Source organism: Labrus mixtus, chromosome 4 (genome assembly GCF_963584025.1).
Source record: "Labrus mixtus chromosome 4, fLabMix1.1, whole genome shotgun sequence".
Taxonomy (NCBI): Eukaryota; Metazoa; Chordata; class Actinopteri; order Labriformes; family Labridae; genus Labrus; species Labrus mixtus.
In genome coordinates, this window is record NC_083615.1 from 5,742,019 (window position 1) to 5,758,477 (window position 16,459).

General features: G+C 41.0%; 1 protein-coding gene across 1 annotated transcript in view; it reads right to left on the bottom strand.

Moving 5' to 3' along the window:
* The window catches only part of tmem266 (transmembrane protein 266), a 29,060-nt gene that overhangs the window by 8,210 nt on the left and 4,391 nt on the right, over positions 1–16,459 (bottom strand). The window contains exon 3 of the mRNA XM_061035357.1: positions 11,964–12,152. Coding sequence (XP_060891340.1) covers positions 11,964–12,152 — 189 coding nt within the window. The remainder of the gene's footprint in view (positions 1–11,963; positions 12,153–16,459) is intronic.

The window sequence follows — 16,459 nt, forward strand, 5'->3', positions numbered from 1 at the left end:
TAAAATCCATGAATAAACCAGATAAACAGTATCTGAAATGTTTAAATTCAAGGGTCTATGACTTAGATTATATGATTTAAAGTAAATGATAGTATGTTCCCCATAGTTATGGATATCCAGATATAAATGTAAAACAAAAGTTCAGTGCTCAAACATTTGAAAATGAAATATCCATATTGTTTATCGACTCAGGAGGCAATTAGACATGTTCACTTCAATGTGATGACTGGAAATGCTGTTTTTCTCCAGTTCTCTTTTTGTGTGCTTCTTGGATTGATAATTATTTAAAGATCTTTGCAGATCAGGTTTCAGCCATGTGGCCCTGGCATTTTTGGCTCATAAGTAGTTTAAAACGAGCCCCTTTAAAACGGCCACTTATTATTCCCCCAAACCATAACAAAGGAGTAAGTGTAAGTAAGTGCCAAGACAAATATCGGCATACAAGTGTATTCACCCTTTGAGATGATAGTACAATCAATTATTTATACATTTAAATACATGTAGGCTATTTAATCTTAAAACAACCGTTCAATACAATAAGGTTAATTTTTGTGAAATAATTAAACTGAAGTAATTTACTTTAGGATTTACATTTTCTGGTACTTCATGTTACTCCACAACGTCTCAGAGGTAAGTACTGTACTTTTTAGAACAATACACTACAGACTCACTCTGCGGCCCTGACACACACCCGCTCCTCCAGCTCTCTGCCTGGCAGTGTCACACCGTCTTTCTCCGCTCTACCTGTGGCTGCATGACAGTGGGTCCTGCCGTAGCAGACAACGCCTGCTGCTGAGACTGCAGAGTCTTTGCATATTTTTCCGGTATCGTGATTAAAATTATTTGGACCCTTTTCCATAATGTTCTACCCTTTTGCATATCCAACTGATCATTCTGACTCTGATGTTTTTGACTTCATCCAGACTTGGTTCATGATGTTAGGAGTGACAGGTGTGGAGCGGTTCATGATAATAGCAGGATAAAACCAGCCCTGTAGGACACGTGATAGGGTCAGCCAGCTGTCATTATTAAAAAAAAAAAAAAAAAAATGAATGAGCCACTGCTCTGTGGGCTGGTTAATAGCTTTTATTTTTTAAAGATTAAATGATGTCAGCCCATTTGGTAAAATGCCCGGTATGACAGATTACCAGTCCAGGCCTGTTGGTGACTGTTTACTTGCTCGCCTGTGTGAGCTCTGAATCACTAACTGACTAGTAAGGTGACTGGCTGGCTGACCACACGTCGTAGCTCCCACAGCATGACAAAGGTGCACCGTGCAGGGTGCAGTCGCTCAAAGCCAGAAAGGAATGTTTGCTTTGCTAGGTGACGATACCTATTACATTTTTCAATGACAATCTTTATACTCTAATACTTAGTCTCGCTGTTTTTTTTCAGGGTACATTGGGATGTTGGGACATGGGATACATTTGGATGATCTATAAGACCCTTTCTGATCCCAGAATCTGTGTTTCACATTCTTACTATTGCTAAAGATATGATTGTCAGACCTGCCTTAAATCCGTCCCTGCTCCCCCATTCAACTTCCTCCACTCAGAGATTGTGACTGACTGAGACTCCAGGGGATTTATGGTCAATAAATAATGACAAATCTCTAGGAGGCACACAGAGCTTTCCCTTCCAAGAAACTGCCCTTCAATCCTCACCAGTGCTCAGGTGTACTCTTAGAAAGCAAGACCTGGAAAGAAGGAGTGTGTGTTTGTATATATAGCGGCTATGTTCGGTCATCTGTCCCCCACAGGAGGAAAGCCACAGGCAATGTCTGTTGGAGGACAAGAGGGAAAACAGATTTATTCCCTTCTCCTCTTGGTTGAGCTCAGACTAAAGGAGGCGAATACTGAGAGAGGCGAAGCACCGGTGCCGTCTGGATCAAAAGGCATTGGGACTCATCCAGAAATGAACCGGACGGAGAGACGATCAGGAAGAAGGAGGAGTTAAGGAAGGAGGAAATAGAAATGAAGAATAGAGAATCATGAAAATTGAGTTAAAGGATTACTATTCTTCTATCTGTGAAAACAATACTCTAAAAAGTTAATTGCTAGGATTGTCGGGAATGTGGTGACACTTCTAGAGTCAAAATGGTGTATGATATATAAACACTCAGATTAACCCAATGGTTATATTCAGATATTTAAACTAATCGTTTTTCTCTAAATTTATTGTTCAGTCTTTAATTAGTCAGAAAATAAGAGCAGTGCTAGTAAAAAAGAAATCTGAAATGAAACAAAGAATGCTCTAATATACAGTGTTGACTCATAATAACTGGACAATATTTATACATCAAATGTGCTATCTATACATGAACCGTGCAATATCTACGCTGTTAATCCATCAGTGTATATTCATATTTGTAAATATGGTTTATATTTTCAATTACCTGCGCTTGAACATAGCTTATTACTTATACTACTTTATTATTGCTTTCACTTGGTACTTATGCTTATTATTTTGTTATTACTATTTTCTTTTTATTTTATATTGTGAATTTATATCTGTACTTCTTACTGATTTTTGGTGTTATGAGCAACTGTAGCAAACAAATTTCCCCCTGGGATTAATAAAGTATTTCTGATTCTGATAAAACATTTTCATATATATCAAAAAATTATATTTTTTTATATTTTTTGTTTTCGACTGCTAAAAATAGGGGATGTGAATGAAGAACTAGTTATCAAAGAAGTTATTAATTATTATAGTGTAAACTGCCCGACCTACAAGTTGGTGAAATGTTGTCCCTGAAATGTCATTTCAGTTTGTTTACTGACTTTATGGTAACGTTGACATTTCCGCAGGCTAACTAGTTCTTTTGACCTCCAAGAAATGGGATTATTTACAACTTCCCTAATGATCCTAGTTTCTTGGCCCAGTGGACTTCTTCAAAGCAATGTCCCCATGTACTCAGATCTTAGACTACAATTTTTATGATTATCAAGATGTGTAATGTCCAAAACCATGTAATTAACACCTAAAATCAAATCAAATGTAAATCACTCAGGATAAACAAAAGAGGAGATCCTAATGAGCGGCATCACTTTGAAGCCGAACCTCCGCTGTGGCACAGCTACACTTCCTCTCCAACCTTCACCAAGGTCAGCACGGAGGCTGGAGCTCGGCCACGCTGTGTCAGTGTCTCTCCCAGAGGCTAACCAGTGCACTCGGCTCTCTGCAGCCTCCCTCAGAACCAGCCAGTGCCAACAGATTAGGAGCTCAACACCTGGGGTGATGAAGAGGTGGAGGAGGGTAATGGTGTCATTAGCAGAGACTTTCCCCTGTGCAGATTTGTCCACAAGGAACAATGTCAAACCCCATCTGCGGGTGGAGCAGAGCCAAGAAAAAGCAACATTTACCTAATGATACACCTGACACGGCGTCACCGGGCATTTGTGGGCCATTAGTTAAAAGATGGAAGAGTGGCTGCGGTTACCTTAAAGACTGAAAAGCATGATTTAACTCATACTGTGTGGAATCATAATTCATTCAGACCTCTCCCAACAGCCGGAAAGAAAAGGTATTAATTTAATAAACCTGTAAAGAAAAACCCTGTCTGGAAGTAAATGGCAGTGATGGATTACTCCCAGCTCAGAAACTTAATTTTAAGGAATCACTTTAAACCTTGAACGCTGAGGACCTGAAGTATTTATGAAGGAAGTGAGGCTGCTTCAGTGGTGGAGGAAAAATCACCTCGCTCTCTCTCTGGGTCACGGCAGGAGCAGATCGAATGGGCAATAACTTAAGGGTTGGTCACACACACATACACACACACACACACACACACAGGCTGAGAACATAATGTGGGAAGGAAATGAGAGATGTAGGGTGGCTTGCGCCGCAGACAGGTTCATATAGACATCAAGAGGTGCGCAGCTGCTTGTGGTAACACACTGAGGGAAGATCGAAGTGGTCCGACAGCAGCGCACAGCGAGGGGATTAGATCATGAGACTGATCAATAGCGGCCTGCTCGAGATGGAAGCGATGGCATCCTGTACATGACACCAGCTGCAGCAGAGTGGCCGGAGGAGGAGAGAGCGGACAAAGACATCAAACTAACTGACGGGCAGACAGAGGAAATTGTCTGCCCGCTCTGTTGGGGCCCATTCACACACACACACACACACACACACAGAGCTCTGGCTCAAGCCCCAGATAGGTAACTCTCCTATCAGAAAGATCATCTCATTCATTATGCTGTCCCCTGTAATTGAGACAGGATAAAACACAACGTGGACTCATTAGGTACAAGTTAAATAGAAAATAAATCAGAGGATGGGTTGTGTTTCTGTGTTAAAGGATGCAGGGAAAGTGCTGCAAAGGGAAAACTTTCTTCAGTAGTGAGTCTGAAAAGACTCTATCAGCTTGTTTGCTGTATTGATTGTGACACACATACACATACACACTGCAAACATTAACCTCTCCTTCAAATTGTCTGCAAAGGAAAGCCTAAAATAGTGTCACTCTGAATTACTTTCACTGTTGTGCAAGGCCTCTAAATAATAGATGGGAACTCTTGATTGATGTCTTTACCACACATTTACAACAGAGCAACTTTGCTCGGTGAAAAACTCCATTACATTAGGGTACCGACTTGTGGCAGCTGGCACACAATTACATTTGCTTCCTAAATGATTAATCAAGACAAGGCTCAAGACTGAGATCCTCTGTGTCTCCCAGCCATTCAAGTATTTATGTACAGAGGCAAATAACATTTTAGTTTAAAAAATATGAATTGTTTTAGGAAGAAAACTTTTTCAGTGTGACACTTTAGAGTTGTTGAGTTGTTCCCAAACTATTTGACCCATGCTCACAAAAAAATGAAGCAATGTGACCACTTGTCTCAGGTTATGGTCTGTTTAAAGAGCCCATATTCTGCCCTTTTTGGGGTTCGTATATTTAATCTATGTACCTACTAAAGTATGTTCACAATAGCTAAACTTAGAAAAAAGTGTCTGTTTTCATGAACTGCCGCTCCATGCACCGGCTCGCTTCTGACTCTCTCTCTAAGGCTCTGAAGTGCCCACGTTCAGAGTCCCCACGTGTGCCAAGTCTGATCTGATTGGTCGGCCTGTCGGCTCTGCCGTAATTGGTCAGTCGCTCAGCACCGTTCTCGGAAATGTTACGCCCCTTTTACCATATTGGGAATGCAGCCACTCTGGCTCCAAGGGGAGCATAAACATTAGCACTTAGCACTACTGTGCTACCGCAGGCTACGGCATATCGTGGGCGTGCTACAGAAGTTAATGGGCCTGCAACATGAGCTGCAGGGCTTACCACAACGAGCCAATGGGCTTAGATCAGTGATATCACACTGACAAGACGTCACACTGGCAAAAATTTTTTGAGGGGGGCTAGAACCGAGCGTTACATGCAGCTAATGCTACAGCTAACAGGAGGATGTAGGAGAAGCCGTGTTTCCACAGACTTTGAATTTTTGCACATAGATGTGACTAAACATGCACAGGACACTTGGAAAACACACTAAAGAGCATATAAAACCAGAAAAGGCAGAATATGACCCCTTTAAAATATAAGTTGTGAGTTTCGACCCAGTGATACATTTTACTCTCAGACAGAATCAGTTTGAAAGGATTTAATACGGTTAAAAGATGAGAGTATCAAGAACTTCACACTAGAAGATAAGTCTGAAAAAATATACACTTTAGTGTAACATCAATATATTTTTTTCTTTCTGAAGCCTTTGTAACAACTTAAAATCCCTCATGAGGCGCTGTGGCCTCAAAATGGGATCTGGACTAACATTCACCTATCTGAGGCTCGGATTCCTGATGGGTTCTGAGTATCAGCAAATAACAATTAACATTTAGATGCCAGATTCATTCACAAGTTTGAAATCACACAAATTACAATCCATGTGACAACTTTTCAAAAGCTGTTTAATGAATGCAACTGCGTCAAACAAGATCAAAACGTAAATATCTTTTCACAATTATGTCAAGGACTAGAACAAAGTTGGTTGTCTTTTCTTGTGTTGTGCTATTGCCACCCCATTGAAAGTTTTGCTTCATAGCTGGTTGGGGTAGCAAACAGGAAATACCTCTGCATCCCCTATTTTTAGCATGAAAACCTGATCAAGCATTTCGAGTCAGTATTGGACTTCTGTCCTATATCAGTATTGACTCAATACATCCCTGAGATAAGTAGAAAGTCAGCCCCTCAAGAAAGTTGTGATACTGTGACAAAGCAAATTGAGCCTCTAACATCCTTAAGCTAGACCGCAGTGCCGTTTTAACAAGAGCTCTGTTGTGTTCATCTCTCCTTCATGAGCTACCTGATCTGGCCTGAAACAGCAGTTCCTGTACGGAGAGTCTATCCGGGAAACTCATCATAATAAATCCAAAAGTAAATGTCTTCTTGTTTTTATTTATTGATGTTGAAACTGATAACTTCCGGCTCTGTTACAAATGTGAGTCAGCACTATTTTCAAAGTGTGTGTAGGGTGAGCATGTTTGTTTTAGTGGGATTATAAGAACACAACAACCCAAATAATGCATTAAAGTGTGAGTATGTCTTGAAAGTGTGTGAATCTAAAAAATAATGTTTGTTTGGAAAACATTTAAATGGGCAAAGGCAATGCAAAATTGGTATTTAATGGTAGTTTACTTAAGTTTAATTCAGCTTTTACACATTTTATTTGATATCTTGACTAGAAGCGATGTCATAATAGATATTTATGTTCAATGTATAGAACTATAGTCTTTGATTGAAAGTTATCTCATGAATCTCTTCGCTGTCGGCAAGAAACATGTGAGTATAGAGGGAAAGCTTCTGGATTTAAAGTTCGGTCTTCTAAGGCGCAAATGGGAATTCCAGATACTGCTGCAGCAGCACTTTAAAATGACACTACTTGACTTAGGTACCTCCTCTTCATTTCTCTCTTTCCTCCCTGGTAACAAGCCACGTGGTTCTTCCAGTATAAACCTTTAAACCTTTCATACCAATCTTTTGAACCCAGGCGACTGAACAGCAGATGTTGTATCACATCATCCCATTCAGACTGTTAGCAAATCTTTATGCTGAACTTGCCCCTTAACTTCCTTTATACCCAAGAAGAGGCATTCGATTCAGGTATCTGCTACATGTACGTTTTTCTCTAAAGGTAAAACCTTTGATTCAGCACAGGTATCTGCCTACAGATGTTAGAAAGTCTAGACAAATGCCAACTTAAATAACTATAAATCCTTCCCTGTGTAAGTGCTGCTGATTCATCAGTGATATCACACCAAAAAGAGGCACAGATGTCCCGAGAGTTGAAAACAAGCTAAGCAATAAATATGCTGAATAAAGTGAACTTATCATGGGTAATCAATTGTTCTTTTCAGATTTTCAAGTCTCATCGCTATTAATCTCTAACAGCCTCACACCTGGGGAATTGGCAAACTTTTACAGCGAATAAACAAATCAAATGAAGAGGGGTAGTCATTTACAGATGCCAATAAAAAAAAGTTGAGGCTTCAGGATTCCCTCTTTGTTGTCTTTCTATAAAAACACATGCACGCTGTCCAGTATAACCAGACCTTTCCACTGGTTTCCATTTACCTATCTATTACCTGTCCACTCCTCGCATCCTTCAAAGCGTTACAGCCCAGCTGAGGCTCCTCAGAGCGGGTCCCTGCCAGAGAAATGGGCCACAGATACTAAGCAAATGGAGATGGATGGGGGTCCATGTGCGACGCAGCAGACAAGCTGTCCCTGATAAATGGGTTTTCACCAGGACACTTGATCTCTCTCACTCTCAGCCTAAAAAGCAATCTCACACTTTGCATGTCTGTGAATATTAACACACCCTCAAAACCTGCGCTCAAATGTCATCTATAGTGTCGCACATGGTGCCAGGCAGGAGAGACAATTTGATGGAGAGGAATGTACCTCTGTGTGTCTGAAATAGAGTCAGGCGTGGAGGGGGGGGTGGGGTGGGGGATTTTACTCTCTTTTCAGACATCCATCAACACAGAACAGGTGTAGTATGGCTCTGCTTCCAAAGCCCTGTGAAATATTGCTGCTGCCAAGATTCATACTAGAATCTGGCAAGATCCCTCAGAGCTATAACCTTCAGATCTGTTAGTCAACATTTTTCTTATTATTCCATTTTACAATCTGTCTTTTGAAGCTTTGATTGTGTGCATGTTGACACACTGGGACACTGATAAATCACAATGAGTGAAGGGCTGCTCTGGAACTTTCATTGGGGCAATAAACTGAGCAATAAGTTGAGCTAAGAATCCATCCAGGCTGGACTTAAGCTCATCTTATATCTTAATTTCACCCGACACTGCACAGCTAGTAACAGCGGCTGTCCCCATGATAAACGGCACATGGGTTAATACTATCCTTAATGAACAGAAATGACATGCATCAAATGGAGCCGTTTCCTTGTGATCTGCAGCTTTGTGAATGATAGTGTAAAGGACGGTCGCCTTGCTTCTTTCTATCTAGCCGTCCATCTATTTCTTTATCCCTTCCTCCACCTCCTCTCTGATCAAGTCAAAGTGGCAGGTTGACCCATATGAACCATCTGTCCTCGATGCAGAGCCTCGCACCTCTCAGTCGGGCCCTCAGAGATCAACAGCATGTGGCGCTGCTGCTGTGGGCAGCAGGCTGATCTAGGGATGATAAACTCCGACGTGTGCAGGATATGCAGCCGGGAGCCAGGCAGGGAGGTGCCTCATTTAAGAAGTCCCATTGACAAGCTATGATCTATGACCTATTCTGAAATTACGGCATCAGGAAGGAATTGTCAGCAATACTTCCAAGACATCCAAAGCAACCTTTTGTCCAATTTAATTAACCTCTAAAAAGCCTTAAAATGATCAAACAAATACTCTATTTCATAACCATAGATTTTTAAAGATTCTTAATGTTAAACTAATTAAACTAAGAGATGCACACATACATGTACACAGCACATCCATAGCACCAGAAAACCATTATGTAATAAAAAGGGAAGAACTTTATCGTAACACAATCAACAGATTACTTAATACATGTATACGATATGGTGTCTAAATGTGAATTTGTTAAAACACCACCCTGACTCTGGACTTTCCAGCGAGTTCTAGAGAAGGTGGCGCTGCCAAAATCTATCAATACTCCCATCCAGCTCACCACTGCACAGAATATGCAAGTACAGTGTGTGCCCCTTGTAGTCGGCAAGAACATCCACCTCCTACATGACCGCCCACGGCTCCTGATAAAGAGCCACGAGAAGCTGCAATGCGAGGCTAAATGCGTATCTCTGGTGTGTATTCTCTGCTCTTTTTTCACAGCCAAATGAAACTAAACTAAACTAAAGACCTCATCAAAGATTTAGTCCAGAAAATACTCAAGTAATGAGCCTATTTGTTATGCAGTCTCTGACCACTGCTATGGAGCGATGCCTTCGGCCTTGATGTTTTTCCAGATGCAAACCAAAGCACTGACCAAAGACCAATAAAAAAAAACTAACGACAGCCATTTTTATAGATCAGAATGACATCAAAATGCACCAGCTCATGCATCTGCTACCACAGGATACAGTCACATTTACAAAATGTCATAACATTTTATAGACCATCTCAGTAGTGTAACCCATAGCAGTCTCAGAAAAGAAAACAAACCTTGTATCAGCCAAACTGAAGAACAGCTCCACTGCAGCACCAGCTGCAGGGCAATGAAAGCAGGTTTACATTATCTTTGATCACCTGTTCCAATAAACAAGAGAGCTAGTTTGTGTCAGTGTCTCCCAAAGAATGACATTGTAACTTTGGCCAAGTGAGTTTTATTAATATTGAAAGTATTTGAAAGAATACAGAAACATCAATAAAACACAGGAGTGGTTGCATCATTTGCCGGAGGCACACAGAGTGTATTTGTTTTTTTTCCTTCAGAGCATGTGATCGTCAGCCTCTTTCTTTCTTTTCTTGTCCTTTTCTGCCCTCCTTCCCTTCAGGAAATTCATTCCATCTTTTTTTATGACATCTCATGAAAATAGAAGCGAGATGCGGTTGTAGTAGACATGACCTTTGACCACCAAATTCTTATCATTTCATCCTCAAGTCCGAGTAGACATTTGTGCTGAATTTGAAGATTTTCTTTTCACAAGTTGTGGGGGATTTTTTTTTGCCAACAAAGAACATGATGGATGGACAGATAACCCAAAAGCATGATAAATGAGCCACAGTATGAATGTAAAGGAATGCACAAAATAGATCTGAAAGAGCTGTAGAAATTGGTATTTATTGCTTTGCCATCAGGGATTTTAATGTCTTTATAAATGAAAGTCTTGCTCGACACAACACATCCCACCTTTGTGTCATTCCTCTGATGTTAAGCACATGAGTCACAGTAGCAGCCAGAACCCGTAGCTATGAGCTCGCTCTGTAGCTTTTTCCATGAACGTGTCCAAAGAACTAATGTGTGAACGAAACTGTGATGACAGGTACCTCTTGGAATGCCTCTTACCTGAAAATCAGGAATTCCTATCTAAAAAGCTCGTGAGCATACTGTAACACTAACATGGCTGACAGATTGCACTCTGTTTTCACTAGTGAGCTGCATACTTCCAAGCTCCGACTGAAGACATTATTCCTCAATAACATCTACGTTTTCATTTTAGAGGAATATCTGAACGGTTGACATCAGACATGTTTGACCCCTGATGACTTTTCCATTGCGCAAAGCCAGATCCCAGGGGGACCAGGGTGCTGTAAAGGTCTGCATGAGAGAGCCCAAACTGTGATGATAATTTTTCAGGGCTGCCAGATCCTGCCCTCTGCCATGGTTATTGCCATGTGTGTGCTTTTTTTTTTTTTTGCCCTTTTTGAGAGCAGGACAGCGTGAGAAAGATCTAAGGTAGAATGAGAGAGTGGGTGTTTGGGACAGGACCCATCTGTCCCTGCCCTCTGTCCCACAGAGCGACAGTCCAGGACCGGGCCAGGCCAGGCAAAGTCCAGCCGGACACAGTCAGCTGACACACCGGGGTTTGGATGGCAGAATGCCGGATGCTTTAATTAAGCTTATGCTGTTTGTCAACTTTCTCTACGTAGATGCCAGCATTGCAGCACGCCATTTGGGTTGTGAGTCACGCATCCTGAGTGCAGAGCCATGGACTCTGGCTACGGGGGGGGGCTTAAAAAAGGGGCGTGTCCTGTGGTAGAATTACCGGGGGCCTGAAGCTCAGCGATACCGTATGGTGATAAGAAAATACAAACCATGAAAGGGAAAAAAAAAACCCACACCAGCGCAGGGCTGTCATTTGAGGAAAGCGATGGTGCTAACAACAAGCTTTGTTTTCTGCCAGAAATCGACAGTTTGGACGGAAGCCTGAAATTGCTGAAATGAAACACATCAATGGAAACATTGTCCATTTAACACGGTGACACTAATAAATTCATCTCCAAACATCCCCCACCGCTGCACTCTGATGTAAAGTGTGAGCATGATTCAATACGCCAGGTTCAAACGCCGTGTGCTAAAGCCTGAGCGACAGCAGATCTGTCCTGTGCAAAGGTAGACTTTAGATTGGTGTAATTCTAATGTTGCATTAATTATGGATGTAGCACTTCACACAACAAGCTAAACACTGTCCAAGATTTTCTTAACTGTGATAACAAACATTAAAAATATCAGTTCTTTTTCAATTTTTTTCATTGTATACATTTTGTTAGTTTATTAAATATGATGCTTTAAAGAATAGAATGAAAGTTGGAAGCCCAATAATAAGCTTTGTACACCTTACAGCAACTCTCTGTCTGCGTTAGGGCGCTCAAGTCGTTGTGTCAGACCACCATGTTATTACCAATAAGATCATTTTCACTGGAGATTGTTTTAGGATAGGATAATACTTTATTGATCCCCAGAGGGGAAATTCGGGTACTTTTACTGACTGTAGTCAAACTATCAGCAACAACAGAGGTTGGATCGTGGAGTCAGAGTGAGTGTGTGTGTGACATACCCGTCTCTGTTGTCCTCTTCATCCGGGTTTGAGATGAGCTGAGATCCAGCGAGGGAAATGTCCAGCGCGGCCAGAGGCAAGTCTCTGTAGGCCATGCTGACCAGCTGGACAGGGGCTACGCACTGGTTGTCCTCCTCGACCTGCTGGGAGATCACCTCCAGCTCTGAGGCTCGGGCCTGGGGAGGAGCCCTGTGGCACACGTGCGCACACACACACACACACACACACACACACACACACACACACACACACACACACACACACACACACACACACACACACACACAACAGCAAAAGCAACTTTAGAAACATTCTACTGTGTTTTTTTAAATTTGGTTTTAGCTCATTATACAGAACCGTAATTCCGTATATCTGCATGATGTCACCCATTCAGTGGAATAAAAATCACAGCAAAGATGGCAGACCTGTAAGGTCGAAAGGAAGTGTGTTGTTTATTTCAATTAGCCGTTGCACTCACTTGGAAAATGCTCAAGGTAGCAGGATGTGATAAAAAACCACTGGGACTATGCTTAATTCTGATGAATGACAACACAAATATGGTGAGAGATTTCTTGTTTCCAGTGTTTGCTGGCATCATCAACAAGGACACATTTACCTGGCAAGTGATGACAAGCTGATCTGCATTTCTCATTAGCAGAGTATGTAGGCAAGGTCATTTCAAACCCCAGGAATTTGCATTCAACACAAATGAAAACATGTTATATTTAACTATGAATCACAAATACTCTACATTGTTTAAGACTATTTTTCTGAAGCATTTTTTTGTTTTGGATTTTGAAAATTTCAAAAAAAATCAGAGAATCGAAAAAGACCAAGTACTTTGAGTTTTCTGTTGTATCTTTCATCACTACACTGATTTACACAAGTCTCTTGGATGGCTGTGCGGTGATTCCTTGTATAACTTGTAATCCTCTTTTTGCCCTCTTTCGTAAAAGACACGATTGTTTCCCAGTTGCCAGCAGTTACCAGTATAAAAATATCCCTGCTGGTGCACTCAAGGTTGCTCCAACACTCAATACTGTACTGTTTCAATTTTCTATTTCTAAAAGAAGTATTTTTTCCCAACTTTGATTCTTTCCCATATTTTGATCAAACACTTTTTTTTTTTCTGAAAGTTTAGCTATTCTTGGCAGAGGCACAAAGTGTCATCTCGCTGTCATTGAGGCCCTAAAACTTAAGTGTGCAGGGTGGGCTGTGATCACGAGCTCAGCCAATAGTGGACAAGGAGAAGTCACCCTGGAACAGGAGTCTCACACCGTGTTGGCAGGCGTCCCAGTGCAGCCAGTGTGGAGGCATCAATAACTCCAGTGCTCAACAGAGGAGGAAGGCATTGATTACAACAAAGGGGGAACAAAGGCCATTAGGTTGGTGAATTCTTTATCCTCTGTGCTGGAGGTGAAACAAAGTGAGAGGAAGCGGTTAGTACAAGGATCACTGAGCAGATCCACCTTCCTGTTAAATGTTAATGTAGGCAGGTCCTTCTTATTCATGGCCTACTACTCGGCTCTGCTTCATGGACTCCCTTTGAACCTTATTTTGTAAGTCGCATCATGCAAACAATGATCACTTGCACTTTATTGTCTCAATGTGGTACAAATGGAAAACAATCTCTTATTCTTGTGTCCTAACTACATAAAATGCCTCTGCCCTTCCTCCTTTAAATATCTGGCGCTTGGTTATGCAACGCCTGCTAGAGGTGATGGGTCAAATGCTCACATATTAGCATACTCGCAACAAAAACACACACGCGCAGCCCAGTGTTATATATGGACTTGGCACCTCTGACCAACCATAGCAAGGACACTAATCAGTCATGACAGACACAAACTGTTTAGTGCATCAAATTCACATTTCCAGACAATCACCGAGCGGGCCAGGAGCCATCATGTGCAGAGCCCAGTGGAGTGGCTGGTTGCCATCCTGGGGAGGGAGCAAAGTGCTCCCTCCAAAGATGAAGGCAAAGGACAGCCAACAGCACGCTAGAGGCTGGGGTCTTTTCAGAGGCGTGTGGTATTAGCAAACGCCAAGAGGGAGTGAAAAGGTTAACATAGGGCACACACAGCTGGGGGGGAAATCTCACACCCATATATAGTAAGAGCGAAGCCTTACAACAGGCCCAAAAGGCACAGAAACCATGCTTCTGTAGAAGCTCATGTTTCCTAATGCTACACCCTAGTTACATGTATTTTATTTCATATTATGACGCAAAACACTAAAATTAAACTGGTTATAACTCAGCTTCTCTAACATTTTATCTTAACACTGTTCATTTTGATGTTTTGATTAAAAACAGCTTTTTTTTAACTGGGAAGGCCAATTAATGTCAATTAATTTGTCATAAATATATCATGTTCATAAGAATTTGTATTATTTAGTCATTACAATCTCAGTGCTGTAGTTTTGAAACCCAATTTCTGTTTGAATGAGTTCTGTGTATTATTGCCAGGGGTGCATAATCCCCCAGCATTTTTACATCCAAACACCATAAATCAGCACGCAGTGATCAATAGATACAGCCTGCTCTCTCCTTTCCAGTCTTAACTTATTGAACGCAATATTTAGAGCTGTTTGTCATTACATGACAGGTGTTATAATCAATAACCTGATGAAATGTGATCAAGTTAACAAGGTTTCATTATAAAAAAAAAAGTCATGATGATGCCTCTGATTTTCCTTAAAGCTAAAACTAAAGAACAGCCTGGTTACAGATATCTTGTAAATACATACTAGAAGCCTTGTTTCCAACTTTAATTTCCAATAGGAACATCTTCAAGGCAATATTTCATATTATTCCATAGATCTGCAGTTTAAATGAATTTCACTTGTAATCTATCCCAGCCTCAGTTTTATGCAGCCTTTTGTGAGAAATGAACTCAAGTTCCACTGAAGTCTGATACTGCTGAACTCAACAAAAAGAAAAACTAATTTATATCTTTTTACACTGAATACTTCCACCAGAGAACATCGGGGGTTTGAATGCTGACATAAGATACATCAAGAGGGAAATGTTAGCTTTCAGGACTACAGCTTGGGCCTTCCACCTGTCAATCAAGAGCGGGGGCCCGTTTGAAACACATATTAAAGTAGAACAAGACAGTACTAAAGCTAGTTTGAGGCTTTTATCTGGCTTCATTTTAATGTTCCAACCAAAAAAGGTTCTATTGCACAGAAGCTGTAAGCGGACATCCGCACATTGTTTTGTACTGTGATTTCTGGTGATAATGATCAATTATTGGTGGATGTCTTCAGATCTTTTTACTTTGAGATAATTAAGTTAATCTGTCATGATGGGAAAACCAGCTTTGTTATCTCAAGATGATGAGAAAAAAAATTGAGATCTCGAGGAAAAAACAACAACAAATAACTCAATATTAAGGGGAAGATGGAAATAATAAAATACTTGTAATTGTTTATTACTTGTATACATATTAACTTTTTAGTTCATATATTCTCCATTTGGTTAAACAAACTGAAGTTGGTCCTTATTTTGCATAGGAAAAAAATGACATAAAAGTTAGAATAAAATAAGAGCAGCTCATGATCATCATAATTCTATGCACCTCTAACAAAGAACAAATCAACAGCTTAACAGACTTTAATGCAGCTTTTCTATCAGAATGATAAGGACTGAGATTGATGCCTGTCACATCTTATTATAAATCACCTCTTCTAAGCGATAAATACTCGGCTTCTGTCACTTCAGTGGGTTTTGAAGTGCTGCCTCAGCATGAACTCGAAGTTTATAGAGGGCATCGGTATCATTGTCATTCTGAGCGCTTACTGCCACCTTATTTTCAGCCAGCTGTCTACAACCCGGCCGCTCTGTCTCACCCAATAAGTTTGTACACGGACACTTGGCTGCTCCTTCGTGCACAGCAATTCGCTGCCCTGATATCATCAGAAAAGCAGGGAACCAATGCGCCAATCACTTCTACAAGCACCGGCCAGATTTCCCAACAGCAGCAGCTATCCTGACATGAGCTCCTGACACAGTGGTACATTTGTAAGATCAGATCTTTCAGGCAGCGCTTGCTCTTTCACGGTCCAAGGGGAAATTACAGCAGTTGACAATACTGCCGTAGCGATGATGAGTGAGGTATCCTTTGTTGTTGTTGTTGCCTCAGGTTTTAATCTGCAGTTTTATTTTCACATCACCTCAACAAGTAGAGGGAGCCACGTGAAACATTAAGATTGATTCTGCAATCAGCCAATGATCTTCAGAAGCAAGTGTCAGCCTCAAGCATTCAAATAACCGACCATAAGTATGTTGGATTATTCGTTTGTTTGTTTTGCTGTGGTAAAAAAAAAAGAAAAATGTGGAAAGACCAGCAGACCAAATTCGTTTCCCCTCCCAGTCCCATCTGAAGATTGGTTCCAAATATGAAGAAAGAAAATTCATTTCTAAAAAAAAAAAAAAAAACAGCTAGGAATTGTAGTTTTGTGATAAAGTTAATCTACAACAGTAATGGGATATT